This window comes from Ochotona curzoniae, unplaced genomic scaffold, assembly GCF_017591425.1.
Source record: "Ochotona curzoniae isolate NIBS_2020 unplaced genomic scaffold, NIBS_Ocur_1.0 contig_2210, whole genome shotgun sequence".
Lineage (NCBI taxonomy): Eukaryota > Metazoa > Chordata > Mammalia > Lagomorpha > Ochotonidae > Ochotona > Ochotona curzoniae.
Window position 1 is genome coordinate 16,609,335 of NW_024465369.1, and position 18,305 is coordinate 16,627,639.

The 18,305-nt window shown below is 39.3% G+C and overlaps 1 protein-coding gene across 2 annotated transcripts; it reads left to right on the top strand.

The window, feature by feature from the left end:
- Positions 1-1,305: 1,305 nt before the first annotated feature.
- Positions 1,306-16,803, top strand: TNFAIP6 (TNF alpha induced protein 6). 2 transcript variants are annotated; one of them, XM_040972016.1, is made up of 6 exons: positions 1,306-1,471; positions 5,465-5,602; positions 8,114-8,275; positions 11,412-11,640; positions 12,622-12,662; positions 16,225-16,803. In XM_040972016.1, exons 1-6 carry the CDS (start codon positions 1,378-1,380, stop codon positions 16,389-16,391), a joined length of 831 nt encoding a protein of 276 aa, XP_040827950.1. In that variant the 5' UTR covers positions 1,306-1,377; the 3' UTR covers positions 16,392-16,803. The 2 variants fall into 2 exon arrangements, with proteins under 2 accessions (XP_040827950.1, XP_040827951.1); XM_040972017.1 differs by lacking the exon at positions 8,114-8,275.
- Positions 16,804-18,305: the final 1,502 nt, after the last annotated feature.

The following is an 18,305-nucleotide window of genomic DNA, read 5'->3' on the forward strand; positions in this document are numbered from 1 at the left end:
CCTCTTTTGCACTAGCTTGAAATGCACCCTATTGATAAACCCGGATCTAGTGCCCTCAACTCTCATTTGTCATGGGCTCAAAACGAGGGTTCTGAACCCTATTAACTTAACTCATATCTCAACAAGTGTCCAATACATTCTGCATCCCCAGCCTACATCCCATGGAAGAGATGAAACCATGTGACTGTGAGATCCAACGCAGAGATGACTGCATGACTGAAGACTGACTTCCTAGCATGTCTTATCAAAGCACTTCATATCATTGGAGGAACTAAGGAACCATAAGAGACGTGATGTGACTATAACAGGTGCAAGCAGGAAGCAATTAGACATTAAGAGCAGAGAAGCTAAGTAGCAAACAATGGCCACTAAGAAGAAAAAACTTCTAAGAAATGGTTATCAATCAACAACCAAAATTGCCATTAGCCTCAGTGGCACAATAAGAATATTATCAGATATGTTACCCAAGCACTAAACACAAAAGGACAGGAACATATTGGATATTTGAAACCATGATAACTATCATAATTACTACCTGGTGTTTTAATCAACTCCATCAAAGAGTGGTCAAGGGAAACTAGAGTCATGTGTCTTTTACTTTTATTACTGTTACCCACTTTCCCCCCCAACATTTCAAGGTTGTGTGTCGCAGAGAAACTTGTATAATAATAGGACATTCCCCAAAGCTGCTCAATGGTCCTAAGACACTGAAATTAGACTATTTTTCTGGAAGCATATGTATTTATTTACCAGATAACCCACAAAACAATGATTACTGCAGATACCATGCTAAAACAAATGCAAACAGAGTCCTACCGCACTAGAAAACACATAGAATTTGTCAAATTATACGCACTTTTTATTTTCCGTAGAGGCGCTGCTGTGGGAAAATGCCATCCAATGGAGTCAAGTTAAAAATCAATCCCAAAGCCCACACCCCAAAACAGACTCACTACTGATAAGTCATACAGGATTTCTCTTTAAATTTCTTCTGAACCCTGGCTTTCTTTTAACCACTGCTGAATCTGCACCAAGTTATACACACTTCCTCCCTGAAATGTTGGTGACTGACAGAATAAATGAACTCCTTTCTGAGTAAGTCACTTTTATAAACTCTGTGGGTCATTCTATAACCTTAGTTTGAGTTGCCAATGCAAATGAGTCAGAGGATTTGCTTCAGACACTGAGCTAATTGTGTAACTCTACAGCGGAAAAATGCCATTGGAGAGTACTTGCTGACCTCACAGTAGAAAAAAAAAAAAAAGAACTATTTAAAAGATGTGGAAACCAGATGTTGCAGTTCCAGTTCAGGCCGCTGCTCTGAGAAGTTATCGTGAGCAGCCCCTGACAGGCTGCAGCGCCTCTGAGAGCAAAGAAATGATCATCTTAACTTACTTGTTTGTCTTGGTGTGGGAAGAAGCTCAAGGATGGGGATACAGGAATGGAACTTTTCACAACTCCATATGGCTTGGTAAGAAACTTCCTTTGTGAGCTTCTTGCTAGGAATGTCAATTCTTTGAAATCGCAGAGGAGCGAGTGAAAGCGGTCAACTGTCGCTTGTGCTCAAAGCAGATGTTTTCAAAGCAAATGCTTAGAAAAGATAGACATTGGAATGCACATACAGTTTTTTTTTAAGTTTTTGCCTTCTAAGATGATAAGCTGCTTTTTGTAAAGGGAAATGTTCTGTAAAAAATAGAAATTAGCAATTATATTCAATATGTACATATTATTTAACATTTGCCAGAACAGATGTGGTAGCATACTTATCATTTCATTAGAAAACCCAACATATCAGTCTGTTAGTCTTTATTTCAATTGCATTTGCAGGTCGAGTTCAGCTTATGTTGGGATGGCCATAAAATAGCAGTCATTGCTCCATGTACTCTGAACTGCAACGTATAGCTGCATTTCAGAAGCATCTTTCCAATACTTTGACCAAATCAGCTTGCAGTACAAAAGAAAAGGATTATACTTCTGAGTACATTTTCACCACTTTGATTCCTTTTGTTCATACTATCCTTAGACTTTCCTGCCCTTTCGCTAGAGAAGGAGGGTGCCTTTTGTCCTGTTAAATGTAAGGGATGACACAGGTCAAATGGTGCAGATAAACCATAGACCAAAAAAGGGAAAAACAGAAAATCCCAAATAGCCCTAGCATACTCTTTATCATACTTCAAATCTCACAGGTTGGTATGGTTTCACATTCATTATTGTGTTTAATAGTGAAAAAGATTTTGACTTGCTTAGGGAAAAATTGAGGTTCTTGCATGAAACACAGAGAAATGAAAATTAACCTCTATCTTGGTTTTGTGCTTGCTAAGCAGCACATGGTTGTAGAAGATTTTTGCCTTTGGCACGTTTCTCTCTAGCAATAACTGCAACCATGAGGATTTCATTAAACAGCCTGATTTGTAATGCCTTAGCTCCTTTCTTTCTCCTCCAGCCTGAGACAGTGGACTAGTTTCAGTGTAATCCATTTGACCAAGATGGATTTTAGAATTTAGTACCAGCCTGAGAAAAATCTCTGTTTATCTTCATCACACACAATATAACTTAGAATATATATCCATTTTTGTCAGAAACGTTCTAGAGCTAGTCAGAATTAAAACTGTAAAGATAAGTTTTGAAATGCCATTAAGCTGTAACAATCAAGTAACTTGGGGTTCTTGTTTATAAATGATGCTGTATATTGCAAAAACATCGGCCTGGACAATAAAAGTTCTACCCCAGAGGTAGAGGGAAGCAAATCAGAATGCTGACAGCATGCTGCAAATCGGAGGCTCAGGATAATTGAAAATTGCTTCAATCTGAGACAAATCGTTGACCAGTCAGCCCAGCACAAATTGTTTACAGTTGGTTGGGTCAATATAATATTAGAAACTGTTTAAGCAGGCAAGCGAGTTGGGTTAGAAGGCAGGAAGCTGCAGCAACCATCCAGCTCTGCACTGGCAAAATGAGACGATTAGAACAGGGGCTCCTGGAGGTTTATTTTAACTTTAATCTACTGTGATTTCTTAAATGATCATTTAAGACAAAATGCAAACAAGGAACATTTAGGAGATTTCAGTTCATTTACGTGGATTGAAAACACAAGGATTGAGCCCTTGTATTGAACCTGGAAAAGAAGTAGGGGGAGGGAAATTTACAGAGCTGAAATGCCTGATAGAGTCCAGAATCTATCATTATTCCATTTGACAGGTAGAACAACTAAGATGAGAAAGCAATTCATGTAGGATTATACGACTCTTCCATGGTAAAACCAGCAGTGGAAACCCAGGCCAATATTCTACTGCTGCCTCTGGCTCAAAGGAGGAAGCAATGTATGAGTGAAACAAATTTTCTGGTTTTAAAAATGACTGTTGACTCAGAAAATTCATTAAGCATTATTCCTTCTGAAAGGTATAACTTCCAAAAATTAGGATTTATTCTACCTTTGTAGATTCATCTTGCCAAAATGAGGAATACCTTAAAACCAATACCTTATTTAAAATTGTAAACTATATACACTGAGTACTCAAATTATTCATGAGGAGGTGCTGGGAAATTTGAAACTCTTTGGGGAACAATATGGAATATCAATATTGGATAAATTAAGTTGAAAATTGTATATGCTTTTGCTTTTTAAGCTGCTATATTATTACTGGGTAAGTAGCAGCAAGTACCAAAAGTTTTGAAAAACTTCCTAGGAAGAAAAGTTTAAATTGTTTTTTTAAAAACTGATGATCTTCTTTTTCTGAAAATATATTTTCCAGATATGGAGTAAAATACCAAGGATATTTGGCATACTTTAAAATAATTCCTACCAAAATAGTTAAGGATATTTTAGACTATATTCTTAGGAAACATAGTACAATTTTAGCATTGACATGAACAACCAGTGTCATACATAAGGAAATGAAACATATCTCCTTTCTTTACCAAAAGCCTTAACTGGTCCTCTCTTTCAAGATAAAGATACTTCTATTGCCCACTAGTGTTCAGACTGCTGCAAGATGGAACTTATTCCACGGCACCTAGCGAAACACCTCACACTGCATGCTCAAGGTCACCAGAACAGGAAAACATCGTGACTGTGTATGAGTTGTAGTTTCTAGGATTCCTGGGTCCATAAGCAGTCGTAAATCCACTCGGGTACCATGGGGGTAATTGATGAGCACTTTCTCTGTAATAGTATAACAGCAGTTATCCCTAGGAATCTGGAAAAACAGGCAAAATACTAAACACCATTTCCCACCAAACTAGGATAGCATCAACTTTGGGGATAAGGACAAGGAACTGTTCCAAATACCAATGAATCCGTATTTGTTGCCTGCCAGTGAATATCTGTTCTCATTGTTGGAAATCATCTACATGGTGGGTGACTGCACAGGTCAGCGTGCACAGACATAACCATAATCTGGCAGACTATCTGTGGAACTGTTAGAGATGACTCTCGTCCTGGGAATCTCTTCACAAGGTTTCTATGGTAGAAAACACTCCAAACTCAAAACAAGCCACTTAAACAGTGATCTATTGGAAGACAGCACATGCCTGGATTGTCATTGCTTAAAATATGTTGGGAACAATAAGTGATCTGCAATGACAAACCAGATGAGAATTTAGGAGCTGCGAGTTAGCTAAATGTGCTTGATTTCTTCTCAACTGCATCTGAATCTTTTCCTCAATGCAGTATTCCTTCATCTGTTGCCCATGTTTTTTATCTGCTTACTAACTTCTCATTTATACTCCCCTAGTCATTTCCCTCAAGTGGATAATTTGGCTTATTTCTCACTCTCTTTGTGAGCCTCACTGATGATGATTTTTTGTTGTTTCTGTTGCCTCTCCCTCCTACTGTTCATCAAGTTTTTACACAAAAAAGGAACACACACACACAAACAAGAAACAAAAGCAACAACAAAACAAGAAACTAAACTAGAACTGTAACACTTGAGGATGGTATAGAGCTGGTGTCAATCAAAAGCTTTCAGGTTGGGCAGGCATTTGACTTTGTGGATTTAACAGGTTCAGATGTTTCAGACTGCCTGTATTTGATGCTCACGCTGGCTCCTGATTCCAGCTTCCTGCTCATCAGCAGCGATAGCTCATATGAGTACATTTCTACCTCCCATAGAGATTTGGAAACCTGAATTGAATTCTTTTTCCAGCTTCTGCCCTACCCAGTCCTAGAGAGACTGCAATTTATGTCTCTCATAAACTCATTTTAAAAATAATTTAAAAAAACTGTCTTGCTCTCAAAACACAATTTTGTCTAAAGTATTTGTCTATAATCCCTAAGTTCCCCTACAATTCCCCTTCACTCATATATTTTTCCCCAACTTTCTAACAATGAAATGTTAGCCAAGGCAGCTAACGCAAAGAAGCCTTTGGCAAGAAACAATGGCTGATGTCATCTTCCGGCCAAGCAAATCTCCCTTGCGCACAAGCATGGTTAATGGTATCTGGATGATCTTTTGTGATTCCACAGAACGGGCAGCAGGTGTGTATCACAGAGAAGCACGCTCCGGCAGGTACAAGCTCACCTATGCAGAAGCCAAGGCGGTGTGTGAATTTGAAGGCGGCCGTCTCGCCACCTACAAGCAGCTAGAGGCAGCCAGAAAAATTGGTAATTGATCCAACGGAATTTCCTTCTTTTTCCCTCTTGAGAAAAAAAGCAGTTCATCCTTCCCATAACGTTTACATAGCCTTCTCTCTCCAGTCTTTTGTAACAGTGCTCTAAGGCTGTACGTCATCTCAGCCTGGCGCTGCTCAAATGGTTGTAGAGAAAATGATCAGCTTTCCCGTGTGGCTCAATTGTCAGAGCATGAGACTCTTAAGGTCAGGGTTGTGGGTTTGCGCTCCTCGTCTGGCATAATAATTTTTGAAAAGAACAACCTTTTGGGGGATACAACCCATTGGGAATCAAGAAAATAACCAGTTGAAAGTGAAGACCTTGTTATCCTAACATCATTAAATTGTACATTAAAATCCACACAGTTCTCTTCACAGTCCACCTTCCTTGATTTCTGAGTATGGGTTTCCTCAGCTGATGAAAGAGGCTACTCTGGCGATTTTTTTCTTGGACAAACTAGGTTGGACAAACATTGAAGTTAGTGGATATTTTTTTCCCATTTCTTTTTGTTTGTCTTTAGGTAAGAGAATGCCTTTTTACTTTGGGATCAAAAACTATGGAGAGAAAGAAGATAAGCAAATGTAAGAAAACTTGGGTGTGGGCAGAGCTGGCACAGTGGCTCAATAGGCTAATCCTCAGTCTACGGCACCAGTTTCCCATATGGGCACCAGTTCATGTCCGGGCTGCTCCACTTCAAAACCGTCTCCCTGCTTATGGCCTGGGAAAGCAATGCTACTTGGAGAGTGAGCCAGTGGATGGAAGACCTCTATCTCTGTCTCCCCTCTTTGTAAAACTTTGCCCTCCAAATAAAAATAAATCAATCATAAAAAAAAACTGAGAAGGAAACTAGGAAGTTGACATCATGAGATCTGAGAAAACCTTGCTTCTTTGTACAAATATGAGCAGCTGCCTTCTTTCTTGCACTGAAGGAATTAAGCTAACATTTGAACTATTGTTCTGCAGAATTCATTACCCTCTCAGAAATTAGATTTCTAGATAACCTATTCTTAAAAAAAGAACAAAGCTCTGCACTGATGTGATTTTGATGGCCTTGGTATTGTGGCTGCTAGTCCAACTGCATCTTTTATGCAAATAAAATATGTAAAATATTTACTTTCTAGTAAAAGTTAGAATTTCTACTTTGTAGGTTTGAAGTTTTTATTATTATTATTATTATATGTTTATAGGACCAGCACAATGCTTCAACTGGCTAATCCTTCCCCTGCAAGCGCCAGGATCCCATATGGGTGCCATTGTGGTCATTCGGGGAATAAACCAGCAAATGGAGAATCTTTCTCTCCGTTTTCTCTCTCTGTAAAATCTGCCTTTCTAATAAGAATCAATGAATAAGTCTCTAATATGTATTTATTTTTATTGGAAAGTCAGATTTACAGAGAGCAGAGACAGAAAGAGAATCTTCCATTTGCTGGTTTGTTCTTCAAATGCCCACAATGGCCAGAGCTGGGCAAGTCCAAAGCCAGGAGCCAGGAACCCAGCACTTCGGGTACGGACATGTGGGTGCACAGTCGAAAGGACTGAAGCCATCCTCCACTACTTTCCCAGACACATTAGCAGGAAGCTGGATCAAAAGTGGAACAGCCAGAACTTGAATCTGCACCAATTTCGGTTTACTGACACCACAGGCAGAAGCTTAAACTATTATGCCACTGCTCTGACTCCCAAACTTTTTTTATTTCTTATTTATTTATTTTGTAAGATATATTTTCTTTTTTTAATTACAAAGTCAGATATACAGAGAGGAGAAGAGACAGAGACGAAGATCTTCCATCCAATGATTTACTCCCCAAGTGACCACAATGGCCAGAGCTGTGCCAATCCGAACCCTGGAACTTCATCCAGGTCTCTCACATGGACACAGGAACTCAAGGCTTTGGGCCGTCCTCAACTGCTTTCCCAAGCCATAAACAGGGAGCCGGATGGGAAGCAGGGCTGCTGGGATTAGAACCAGTGCCCATATGGGATCCCAGTGTGTTCAAGGCGAGGACGTCAGTCACTAGGCCAATGTGCCAGGCCCTCAAACTTTTTTTTAAAGATTTATTTATTTTTATTGCAAAGTCATATGTGCAGAGAGGAAGATCTTCTGTCTGATGGTTCACTCCCCAAGTAACCACAATGGCTAGAGCTGAGCCAATCTGAAGCCAGGAGCTTCTTCTGGGTCTCCCACATGGGTGCAATGTCCCAAGGCTTTGGGTGGTCCTTGACTGCTTTCCCAGGCCACAAACAGGGAGCTGGATGGGAAGTGGGGCTGCCAGGATTAGAACCAGTGCCCATATGAGATCCCAGCGAGATTCAAGGCGAGGAATTTAGCCACTAGGCCACTGTGCCTAACATTTTTATTTTTTAAGGGAATTTTTTCTCCCACATTCAAGTGAAAGGAATTTGGTTAAGGAACTTCCTGTCAGAATGACCATCTTTGTTAATATAACCTTTGCTCATCCCAGGAACTTCAGCAGCTATGTCCATAAATCCTCCTTCCTCTTGCAGGATTTCATGTCTGCGCTGCAGGATGGATGGCCAAGGGCAGAGTTGGATACCCCATTGTGAAGCCAGGATCCAACTGTGGATTTGGAAAAGTCGGTATCATTGACTATGGGATCCGTCTCAACAGGAGTGAAAGATGGGATGCCTATTGCTACAACCCAAATGGTTTGTTAAAAATAATGATTTTGTGTTTTCAAATATTGATACATGCTACTAATAGGTTGTTTAAGAAAATTGCCTGCTCCTTCCAGAAATACTTCAGCATGGCAAGTATAAATCAAGACTGTTTTAGAGTGTTTATACTATGTCAGGCATGAGTTGTACCCCTTCATTTACTTTCTCGCTTAACAGTCACACCCTGATAAGGAGGTATTATTATATCTATATTAAGGGACCAGGAAAATGAAGGGATGACACTGTGGAATAGCAGGTAAAGCCATCACCTGTGACATTGGTATCCCTTAAGGATGCCAATTAGTGTCCCTGCTATTCCACTTCCCATCCAGCTCCCACGTAATGGCCTGGGAGAAGCAGCGGAAGATGGTCTAAGTGTTTGGACTCCTGATGCTCAGATGAGAGCTCTGGGTTCAGCTGCTGGCGGTTATTGCCATCTGAAGAGTAAACAAGTAGGTAGAAGATCTCTCTGTTTCTCTTTCTCTATAACTCTTCAACATAAGTAATTTTTTTTTAATTAGGGGAAAAACAGATTCAGGAAAGCAGAATGTAAAGAAGTTGAGTTGCTTACCCAAAACCAAATAGCAAAGAATTTGGGTCTTTTTGGTACCAAGAACTTCCTATCCATAAAGGAAAAAAAAAATGTAGGTTATAAATTTAGTATACTGACTTAGCTAAAACATGATACTACCAAATGTTAACCATCCAATATTATTCCTATGATAGAATGTGAAAAAGAAGACAAAATGTTTCCCTTATTTCATTTGTACATAAATCATTAGATTGCCAAATTAATCAACTGTAGCATGTTGTATATACCAATAATTATTATTGAACATGATATATTAATATTTGTCCCTGGTTGCTCTCTTTTTTAAATTTAACAGTTTCATTGAGCATCCATGGTTGCTTTCAATTAGGAAATGCTTAAAGAGGAAAAAAAACTCACTGCAGAGTTACTCATGTACTTTAGGGAAAGAAAGGACTGTTCGTTTATAGATACTTCACTCAGGACACTGTTATAAAATATTGTAGGATATTAGAAAGGCCTCCTATATGTTATAAACCTGCTGGAGTGATATCCTACTTAGATCTACAGTATAAGAAATTCCATTACACAGTAAGAGAGCTGCAATGAAGTCCTATCATATGATTGCAGAATGTCTTATTATATGATATTAACCTTGGACAAGAGCTGATTGTATCTAATGAATATGTCAAATTATGTACAGTACAAACAGAAAGTCTTTGTCATGTTTAAAATATGAAAAAATACTTATAGTGCATTTCTTTTTATAATTTTTTAAATTTTTTATTTAAAATTTTGAATTTTATGGTGCAATTTTGTAGTGTCTGGGATTCTCCCCCACCCAATTCCCACCCCCCTGGCTGCTTTCCCCCATACTGTTACAATACCATAGCCTTTCATAAGGAGTTATAATTCCATCAGTCTGTTATTTTAAGTGTACCCCAACATTGCTAGTACAATGTCAGCTCAGCATTCCATTGTCTAAAGGTATGTCCAACAGTTACACTGGGAGTTCAATGTAGAGATGCATGTTGCCTTGTGTCTTCACATCTGGATATGATAGTCTCTATTACCCCATCACTATGCATTCCAATTTGCATGATGTTTTCCTTATACTAGAGAGAACAGGTGATATTTGTCTTTTGGGGATTGACTTATTTCACTGAGCATAATGGTCTCTAGTTGGGACCATCTAGTTGCAAATGTTATAATTTCATTCTTTTTAATGGCTGAGTAATATTCCATGGAGTAGATGTACCACAGTTTCTTTAACCAGTCCTCCTTGGATGGACATCAGGATTGTTTCCATATCTTTGCTATTGTAGATTGTGATGCTACAAATACAGGATTACAGATCCCCTTTTCATATGCAGTTTTCATTTCCTTTGGGTATATTCCTAGGAGAGGGAGAGCTGGAACATACGGCAGGTTTATTTGCAATTCTCTAAGCATTCTCCATACTGATTTCCACAGTGGTTGTGCTATCCTGAACTCCCACAAGCAGTGAAGGAGGGTTTCTTTTTCCCCACATCCACACCAGCAGTTTTTGTTGGTAAAGTTCTGAATGTTGGCCAATCTCACTGGAGTTAGGTGGTACCTCAACGTGGTTTTCATTTGTATCTCTCTGATGGCTAGGGAACCTGAGAATCTTCATATATCTGTTAGCCATTTGAATCTGTTCTTTTGAAAAAATGTCTGTTCACTTTCTTTGCCCATTTTTTCGTCTTTTTATTTTTGTTTTGTTTTTTGTTTGCTTGTTTTTTTTTTTTTTTTTTTTACTGTCCTTGGGTTTCTGAAGCTCTTTGTAAATCCTGGATATTAATCCCCTCTCACTTGTGTAGTGTGCAAAAATGTTTTTCCACTCTGTTGGTTGCTTCTTCACTTTGTGAAAACAGAGACTAAGACATAAATCTGCAACAAAGATAGGATGTTATAGATCGTGAGTGTTCTGTCTTTCTAAAGACTAGCAACGCCTGTGCATCTGTCCTTAAAATAAGTGATTTGGAAGAAAAACAAGCATGAATATTTCTGCCATATCTTGGAATGCAAGAATCAGAAGGTTAACTCCACACAGGTGCAGGAACTCCAAAGTGATTAACCTCGTTCCTCTTTACTGCACTGGAGTAACCAATGAAGTCCCTGCAAACTTGGAGTTCTGCAGCCTTTCCAATCTACATTCTAGGTTTTTATTCTAAGTATGCAAGTGCCTGAACAAAGAAGTGACAGCCACAGGGGAAAAAATCTGATTGATACAGTTGTCAAAATACATAAATGTACACACAAAAGACTTGTGCTTTTGTACCTTAAATAAGCCAAAATCGTAAACCTGAGAACAATTTGTTGAATTAGTATTGTTCTTCTCGTGTTTGCTTTTTTCAGAATTTAGAAATAGCTCATGTTTATTTTAGAAAATTTAGGAACTATTGATGAGAAATACTTCTTTAGCTTTATACTTACATACCATGTATGTTCATATTAGGCCATCTCTTTCATATTTTATCAAAATTAATAAATGGATGACTAAAAAGTGAATGTCACTTTTAATGGTAATAACTTTTTCTTAAAGCTTTCTTTGTTTTCTTTCCTTCTGCATTTCAGCAAAGGAGTGTGGTGGTGTATTTACAGACCCAAAGCGAATTTTCAAATCTCCAGGCTACCCCAATGAGTATGATGATAACCAGGTCTGCTACTGGCACATCAGAATCAAGTATGGTCAGCGTATTCACCTGAGCTTTTTGAAGTTTGACCTCGAGGATGACCCAGGCTGCTTGGCTGACTATGTTGAAGTATATGACAGTTATGATGATGTCCATGGGTTTGTAGGAAGGTAGGAGAAAGTTAAATAAGTTTATAGACATGAAACGAAAACATCAGTTTATTTTGGTACAAAAATTTTGAAATCCATGATCTCATATTATGCATTTTCCACAAATTTATTGAGGTCCCTTAAGACAGGCTTTGTATATTTTTACTCTATTCCAACACCGTGTCCTTTTCCCCAAAGGTTTTTCTTAGCTCATTGCTACATGAACTGATTAAATCAGGATAGCTGCCTTGTCATTACTCTTAAGCTATTAAGATCTCACTGGGCTGTTTATGAGGACTTCAAGTGTTAACAAACAATAGGAAAACAAAGAGATGTGAGAGATATATCAGTCAAAAATGTTATTAAGTTTTTTATGTGTGCTAACTTTTACCTTCCACATAAAAGTGAATATAAATTCTGTAATTGCTGGTCCTTTTTATCTGTGCAAAACATTATGCCAAGGCATTGTTGTAGAACCACCAAAACTTAGGTCCACTCATCCAAAGGATGCAGGTCCATCACTGACATCAGAGTGATGAAAGAACGTAGGTACTCATTTGCAAAGAAGGTATCATTTTATTACTGGACTCCACTAGGGATTAAGGATAGGGTACCTCATACAAGGAAGTTAGTTTTCTAAAATATCTTGAAAAAGACGTGAAATGTGTTTGCAAGAATTAAGAAAAAGGCATGTTTTGAAAGAATAGAACTCCTGTCTTGGGAACCTGCAATCCTATTTTGAATGAGTTTTGGATATCAGCTACAGGATAGCTACATAAAATTACAAACTACTAAATTTAGAAGGCTTTCAACAATAGCAATTTCAGTTACAAAACATCTTCTCATTTAAAAATCCAAGTAAGAAACAACGAAGTTTTCAATTATGAAAGAACAGGCCATCAATCAAGAGAAACAAAGAAGCTTCGTGACCATTGAGAGCTTGTTCAATCATTGTATAGTAGTCATTTGTGTGACTTCTCTTTTGTAAAACTTCCCTTTCAGGTACTGTGGAAATGAGCTTCCAGGAGACATTATCAGCACAGGTAAGACTAGAACTGAGGAGCAAACTTTGATTTGTTTTTCCGCAGCATTCCTAAAAGTGACAGATCTTATTATTATGGGTAATAATAAGATCTTTATTTTTAAAGATAATAAGAACTTTATTTTTAAAGTTAAGAAAAACAAAATCAAAAGTAGCTTATTGGCTTATAAAATACAAAGCTTTTAAGATTTATGTTATTGGTACATGCCAATTTCCTGCATTAAAAAAATGTACACACCCTTGTTATTTGTAGGAAATACAGTCTGAGTCTATTTTTACGATTTTAAATTTTTGTTTGAAGAGGTCACAGAGAGAGAGGGAAAGACAGAGATAGATCTTTCATCTGCAGATTCACTCCCCAAATGGCTGCAATGGCCAAGGCTGTACCAGCGTAAAGCCAGAAGCTTTTTACCTGGGTCTACTGTACTGGCTGAGGCCCAAGCATGTGGACCAGCTTCCACTGCTTGGCCAGGCCATTGCCAGGGATCTGGATCAGAAAGCAAACAGCCTGGACTCCAATCAGTGCCCATACAGCTGCTGGCACTGCAGATGGTGGCAATTACCAAATAAAGCTCAGTGGGTTCTTTCCTCAGCTCAGTGTAGAAATAAAAAGTCATGAAGTGGTTGGTTGTAGACAAGGACATTTTATTTGCTAAGTGACCAGGTGAATGTAGGAAGAAGAGGGAAGGGGAAGGCACCGCCCAGGAGAGCCGGAAGATGGGGTACCTCTTGAAGAGAGAGAGAGACACCAAAGGTTTTCAGAAGGGAAGGGTCCCAAGATTTTAAGCCTTCCCGGATCCCTCCTTGTCTAGAAGGGAACCTGCAGGGAAGACATTCCCTATTGGTTGTCTCTTTTTTGTTGTTGTTGTTGTTTTCCATTGGCTGTCTCTTAGGAACTGGCTGGGCAATCCTTGTGCAACCCACTTGAAAGTGTGGCCAAAATGTCAGTAGGATTTGGATAGTCTCGGTGGCTTAAGGCGTTATCCCCTGAGACACTCTAGGATCTGCAAATTGGCTTATGATATCTGCAGAATGTGGGACTGAAATGGCTGAAGTTTTGGTTGTCTGAAAAATCTCTATCTCTAAAAAAGTTGAATTTATTTATACTTACTTCATTTTATCTTAGTACAGCAATTCCCAGGGAGTTTTGTGACGAACGTTCTGCTGTGAGATGTTTTTAAATAGTGTTATATAAGAAAAGGGCCCTAACAAAATAAACTGGGGAAGCATTTGGTCAAATATTTTTATAGAAAGATAACAGGGAATGTTTTCATTGTTAATTGTGCCTCAAAGGCTAGATACAATAGACAATGTTTTCTGTATCTCCTCAGTCCCTAAGCTAATTTTGTATGACTTTTGCACATATATATTTAGGTATATATATATATATATATATAAAATTAGTGTCTTTGTTGGACCATAAATTTATCATAATAAATACTACTACTTAACAGTTACTGCAAGCTGCTATTTTTTTTTTTAGCGAAAACTGACCTTTTTAGAGTCCTTCATTTTTTCTTTTCATTTTTATCACCAGCACCAGTTGTTGGCATTGTTAGTTTTTGTTTTTCCACTAAGTCATCAAGTTATCACAACACTTCTGCTGCTAAAAACAACAGCGTTATATGGGATTGCAATGTCTGCAGAATCTTTCAATTCAGATACAAACAGCTATTATATTAGCCATTGCTGAATGACTCCCAAACTCAGTCCTGCAGTGCGACAGATTGTAATTTATTCAATGTTCATGACGAGAGCTGGGACTTCTTGTTCTATCCTTGAATGATCAATGTTTAAACCTTATTAGTTTATTTACTTGACTACAAACTTCCTGGGAATGGGATCCTACAGAGCCTAGTACTTTAACTCTTGTCTTAAGGAGGTATTTTGTGTTAACAGACTGTTAAGAGAAGCCATTGTAGAGCTGTAGGAGATAGCTGAAGGATGAGAATAATCCTATTAAAACACAAACTTACAGCAGGAGTTCAAAGGAAGCCTGAAGCTGGAAATTTTTCTTGTGTAATCTAAAACAGAAAATTTATAGCAAGTGTGACCAAATCAGTGCTGTGTTTTGACACAATTTAATTTCTAATAGCTCTTCGAATATCAGAGGTATTAGGTCTGTTTCCACTAAGCCTATCTCTTGCTCTTTAACTTGGTTTCTTTATAGTGTGAAAAGGCTTTTCATACTGTATAAATCGGCCAAGTAGTGAGAAGCTCAGTTTGAGAATCAGAGCATGCCCTCTGAAGCTAGCCTGCCCGGGCTCAAATGTGCCTCAGCCATTTGAACTCTGTGCCTTGGGTTCATACCCGTGGCATGAAAGCTTTATGAGTATTCATGGGGCTGGAATTGTGGCACAATGCATAAGCTTTTGCTTGCAACACCAGTATCCCATAGGGGTGTGGTAGTTCAAGTCCTGGCTGCTTCACTCCCCCCACCTGCTAATGGGCCTGGGAAGGCAGCGGGTAATTGCTCCAATGTGTGTGCTGCTGCCGTCCATGCGGGAGACTGGTTGGACTCTCTAGCTTCTGACTTCAGCCTAAGCCTAGTCCCTGCTATTGTGGCACTCTCTCTTATCTCTCTCTGAAAGACTGAAAGAATGTGGAAGAGAGGTATCATCATCTACTAGATCACCTCATATCACTGTTTCAGGCCAAAACCAGGGGCCCAGAACTCCAACTGAATATTCCATGTGGACCCAAGTATTTGGACTGTCCTCCACAGCCTTCCCAAGGCACAGTAACCGGAAACTTGATCCAAAGCTGAGAAGGCAGACCTTGAACCCTGAGCTCCCTTACAGGATCCTGCTGCTGAGAGCTGCAGCTTAGGTCACAACTGCTGTCCCAAAAGCTTTCTCTTTTTATTGTTAGTCTATTTTGATTTTTCACATACAAAATGTATTGTCATACTCTATGTAAATTAGGATTACAGATTGTGACTCACCAATGCAAAGCTCGCTGTCTTTGGGTCATGAAGTAAATAATCTATCCATACCTTACTGGTATGAACAACTACCATTCTCCTGTAAATCTCTGGATGTTCCTCCTACAAGGAGTGTCTTTTTTTTTTTTTTTTCATTGCAAAGTCAGATCCACAGAGAGGAGACACAGAGAGACCTTTCATCTGCTAGTTCATTCCCTAAATGATCATCATGGCCAGAGCTGATCTGAAGCCAGGAGCCCAGAGCCACTTTCAGTTCTCCCATGTGGGTGCAGGGTCCCAAGGTTTTGAGCCATCATCTACTGCTTTCCCAGGCCACAAGCAGGGAGCTGGAAGGAATGTGGAGCAGCAGGGATACAAATCAACATCCATATGGGATCCTGGCGCATGCAAAGCGAGGACTTTAGCCGTTAGACCACTGCGCCGGGCCCCAGAGTACCTTTTAAACCAGAGTGGACAGGATTGTCTTTGCAGCCTATCAGAGGGACAGAGAACATCCGCGAGTCCTCCACCCTTGTCAATGCAACCACAAACTCCAAAACCAAATGTAAGCCAACTCAACGTATTCAACAAAGAGTAACATCCTTGTTCTTTGTCATGCCCCTCCCCTCACTCCTCACAGGAAATGTCATGACCTTGAAGTTTCTGAGTGATGCTTCCGTGACTGCAGGAGGTTTCCAAATCATGTATGTTGCCGTGGATCCTGCATCCAAATCCAGCCAAGGAAAAAATACAACTACCGCTTCTGGAAACAAAAACGCTTTAGCCGGAAGATACAGTCATTTCTAAAACAAACTAAAATTATTCAAACGTGTAGTATTTTGCTTTTCATCTTTTGGGACATCTTTGATCTTATTTTTATATTATTACTACTGTTAACATTTATTTATTACTTTTCTAAAAGTGAAAGCAATACCAAATTTGGGGAATATTGGTAAATACAGAAAGCGTTAAATAAGTAAATCACTGAAAATAATAAACATCAACAATTTTTTACATAGTTTCCTTTCAGTCATTTTTTCTATTTGTGGTATATGTATATAAGTACCTATATGTATTTGTTTTGAAATTATGGAATTCTGCTCTACGTACAGTTCTATATTTGGGATTTTTAACATTTTGTACCTTCAGGATTTTCCAAATCATTGACTATTCTGTGAAAACATGATTTTGAACACTTGTAAAACACTCCATACTATGATTAAGTCTGTCTCTCTTTTTGGAATTTTAGGTTGTTCCTATATTGCTGAACACACAAACTTGTGCAGTTATATAATTCTTGGGAACATGGACCTTGAAGTAGAATTACTAAATCTAAGGTGAATCAAAATAGACATTTTTCCTTTTCTTCTTGATTAAAATTTTGTTTAAGAGATATAGAGAGGATCTGGTGTGGTGGCCTAGTGGCTAAAGTCCTCACCTCGCATGCTCCAGGATTCCATATGTGCACTGGTTCTAATCCCGACAGCCTTGCTTCCCACCCAGCTCCCTGCTTGTGGCCTGGGAAAGCAGTTGAGGATGGCCCACAGCCTTGGGACCCTGCACCCACATGGGAGACCCAAAGGCTCCTGGTTTTGGATCGGTGCAGCACTGGCCATTGCACTCACTTGGGGAGTGAATCACCAGATGGATGATCTTCCTCTCTGTCTCTTCTCTTCTCTGTATATCTACCTTTCCAAAGCAAATGAATAAATCTTAAAAAAAAAAAAAAAAGAAAGAGAGAGGGAGAGAAGCATAGAGAAACAGAGCCACAGAGATCACCCATAATCTATTTCACTCTCCAAATTCTCCCAACATTTGGGACGGGGCCAGGCCAAAACCAGGAGCCCAGAATATAATTTGGGTCTCCCATGTGGTTGCCAGGAACCCAAGTACCACAGGCAAGGAGGCAGTGCTAGCATGAAGGGCTGATAACATGGTCCTGTTGCTCTACCTACTGCAACTGCACTCAGCCTGGCCCACTCCCACCCCAAACCTGGAGACAACCCTAGCCAGCCTGCACAGCAGCCCCAGCCAATCCATGCAACAACTTAGCCAGCACTCCTGAACCACACTCCTTGTTCTTCATCACCCCAAAACACTCCCAAACCATCTTCCACATAGTAGAAATTGTAACCTCAATGATTTCACAACCTAGCACCAGTGCCTGCTGGAATTATCTATTAGGCTAAATTTCACCTGTGGTTCTGGCATCCCAGTAGGTGCTAGATTGTCTCACAGGTCCCTGAACCCATGTGGGAGACCTAGAAGAAGCTCCTGACTCCTGGCTTTGGATCAGTTCAACTGTGGCCATTGCATTCATTTGTGTAGTAAACAAGCAGATGGAAGCTCTCTCTACCTCTTCTCCCTGCCATGTGTGTATGTGTAACTTTGCCTTTCAAATAAAAATTACCTTTTTTAAAATGTACTTATTTTTCATTAATATAACCATTACACATATTAATGGAGAAAAAGAGATAGTTAAATACAGCATACACTATAATACAAAAATCAGAGTAATTAACATTTAAGTCACATGAAATATCCACAAACCTAATTATATTGAAACACTATTATCAGGCCAGCACGATGGCCTAGGGCCTAAAGTCCTAGCCTTGAATGCACTGGGATCCCATGTGGGTGCGGATTCTAATCCCAGTGGCCTCGTTTTCCATCCCACTCCGTGCTTGTGATTTGGGAAAGCAGTCAAGGACGGCCCAAAGC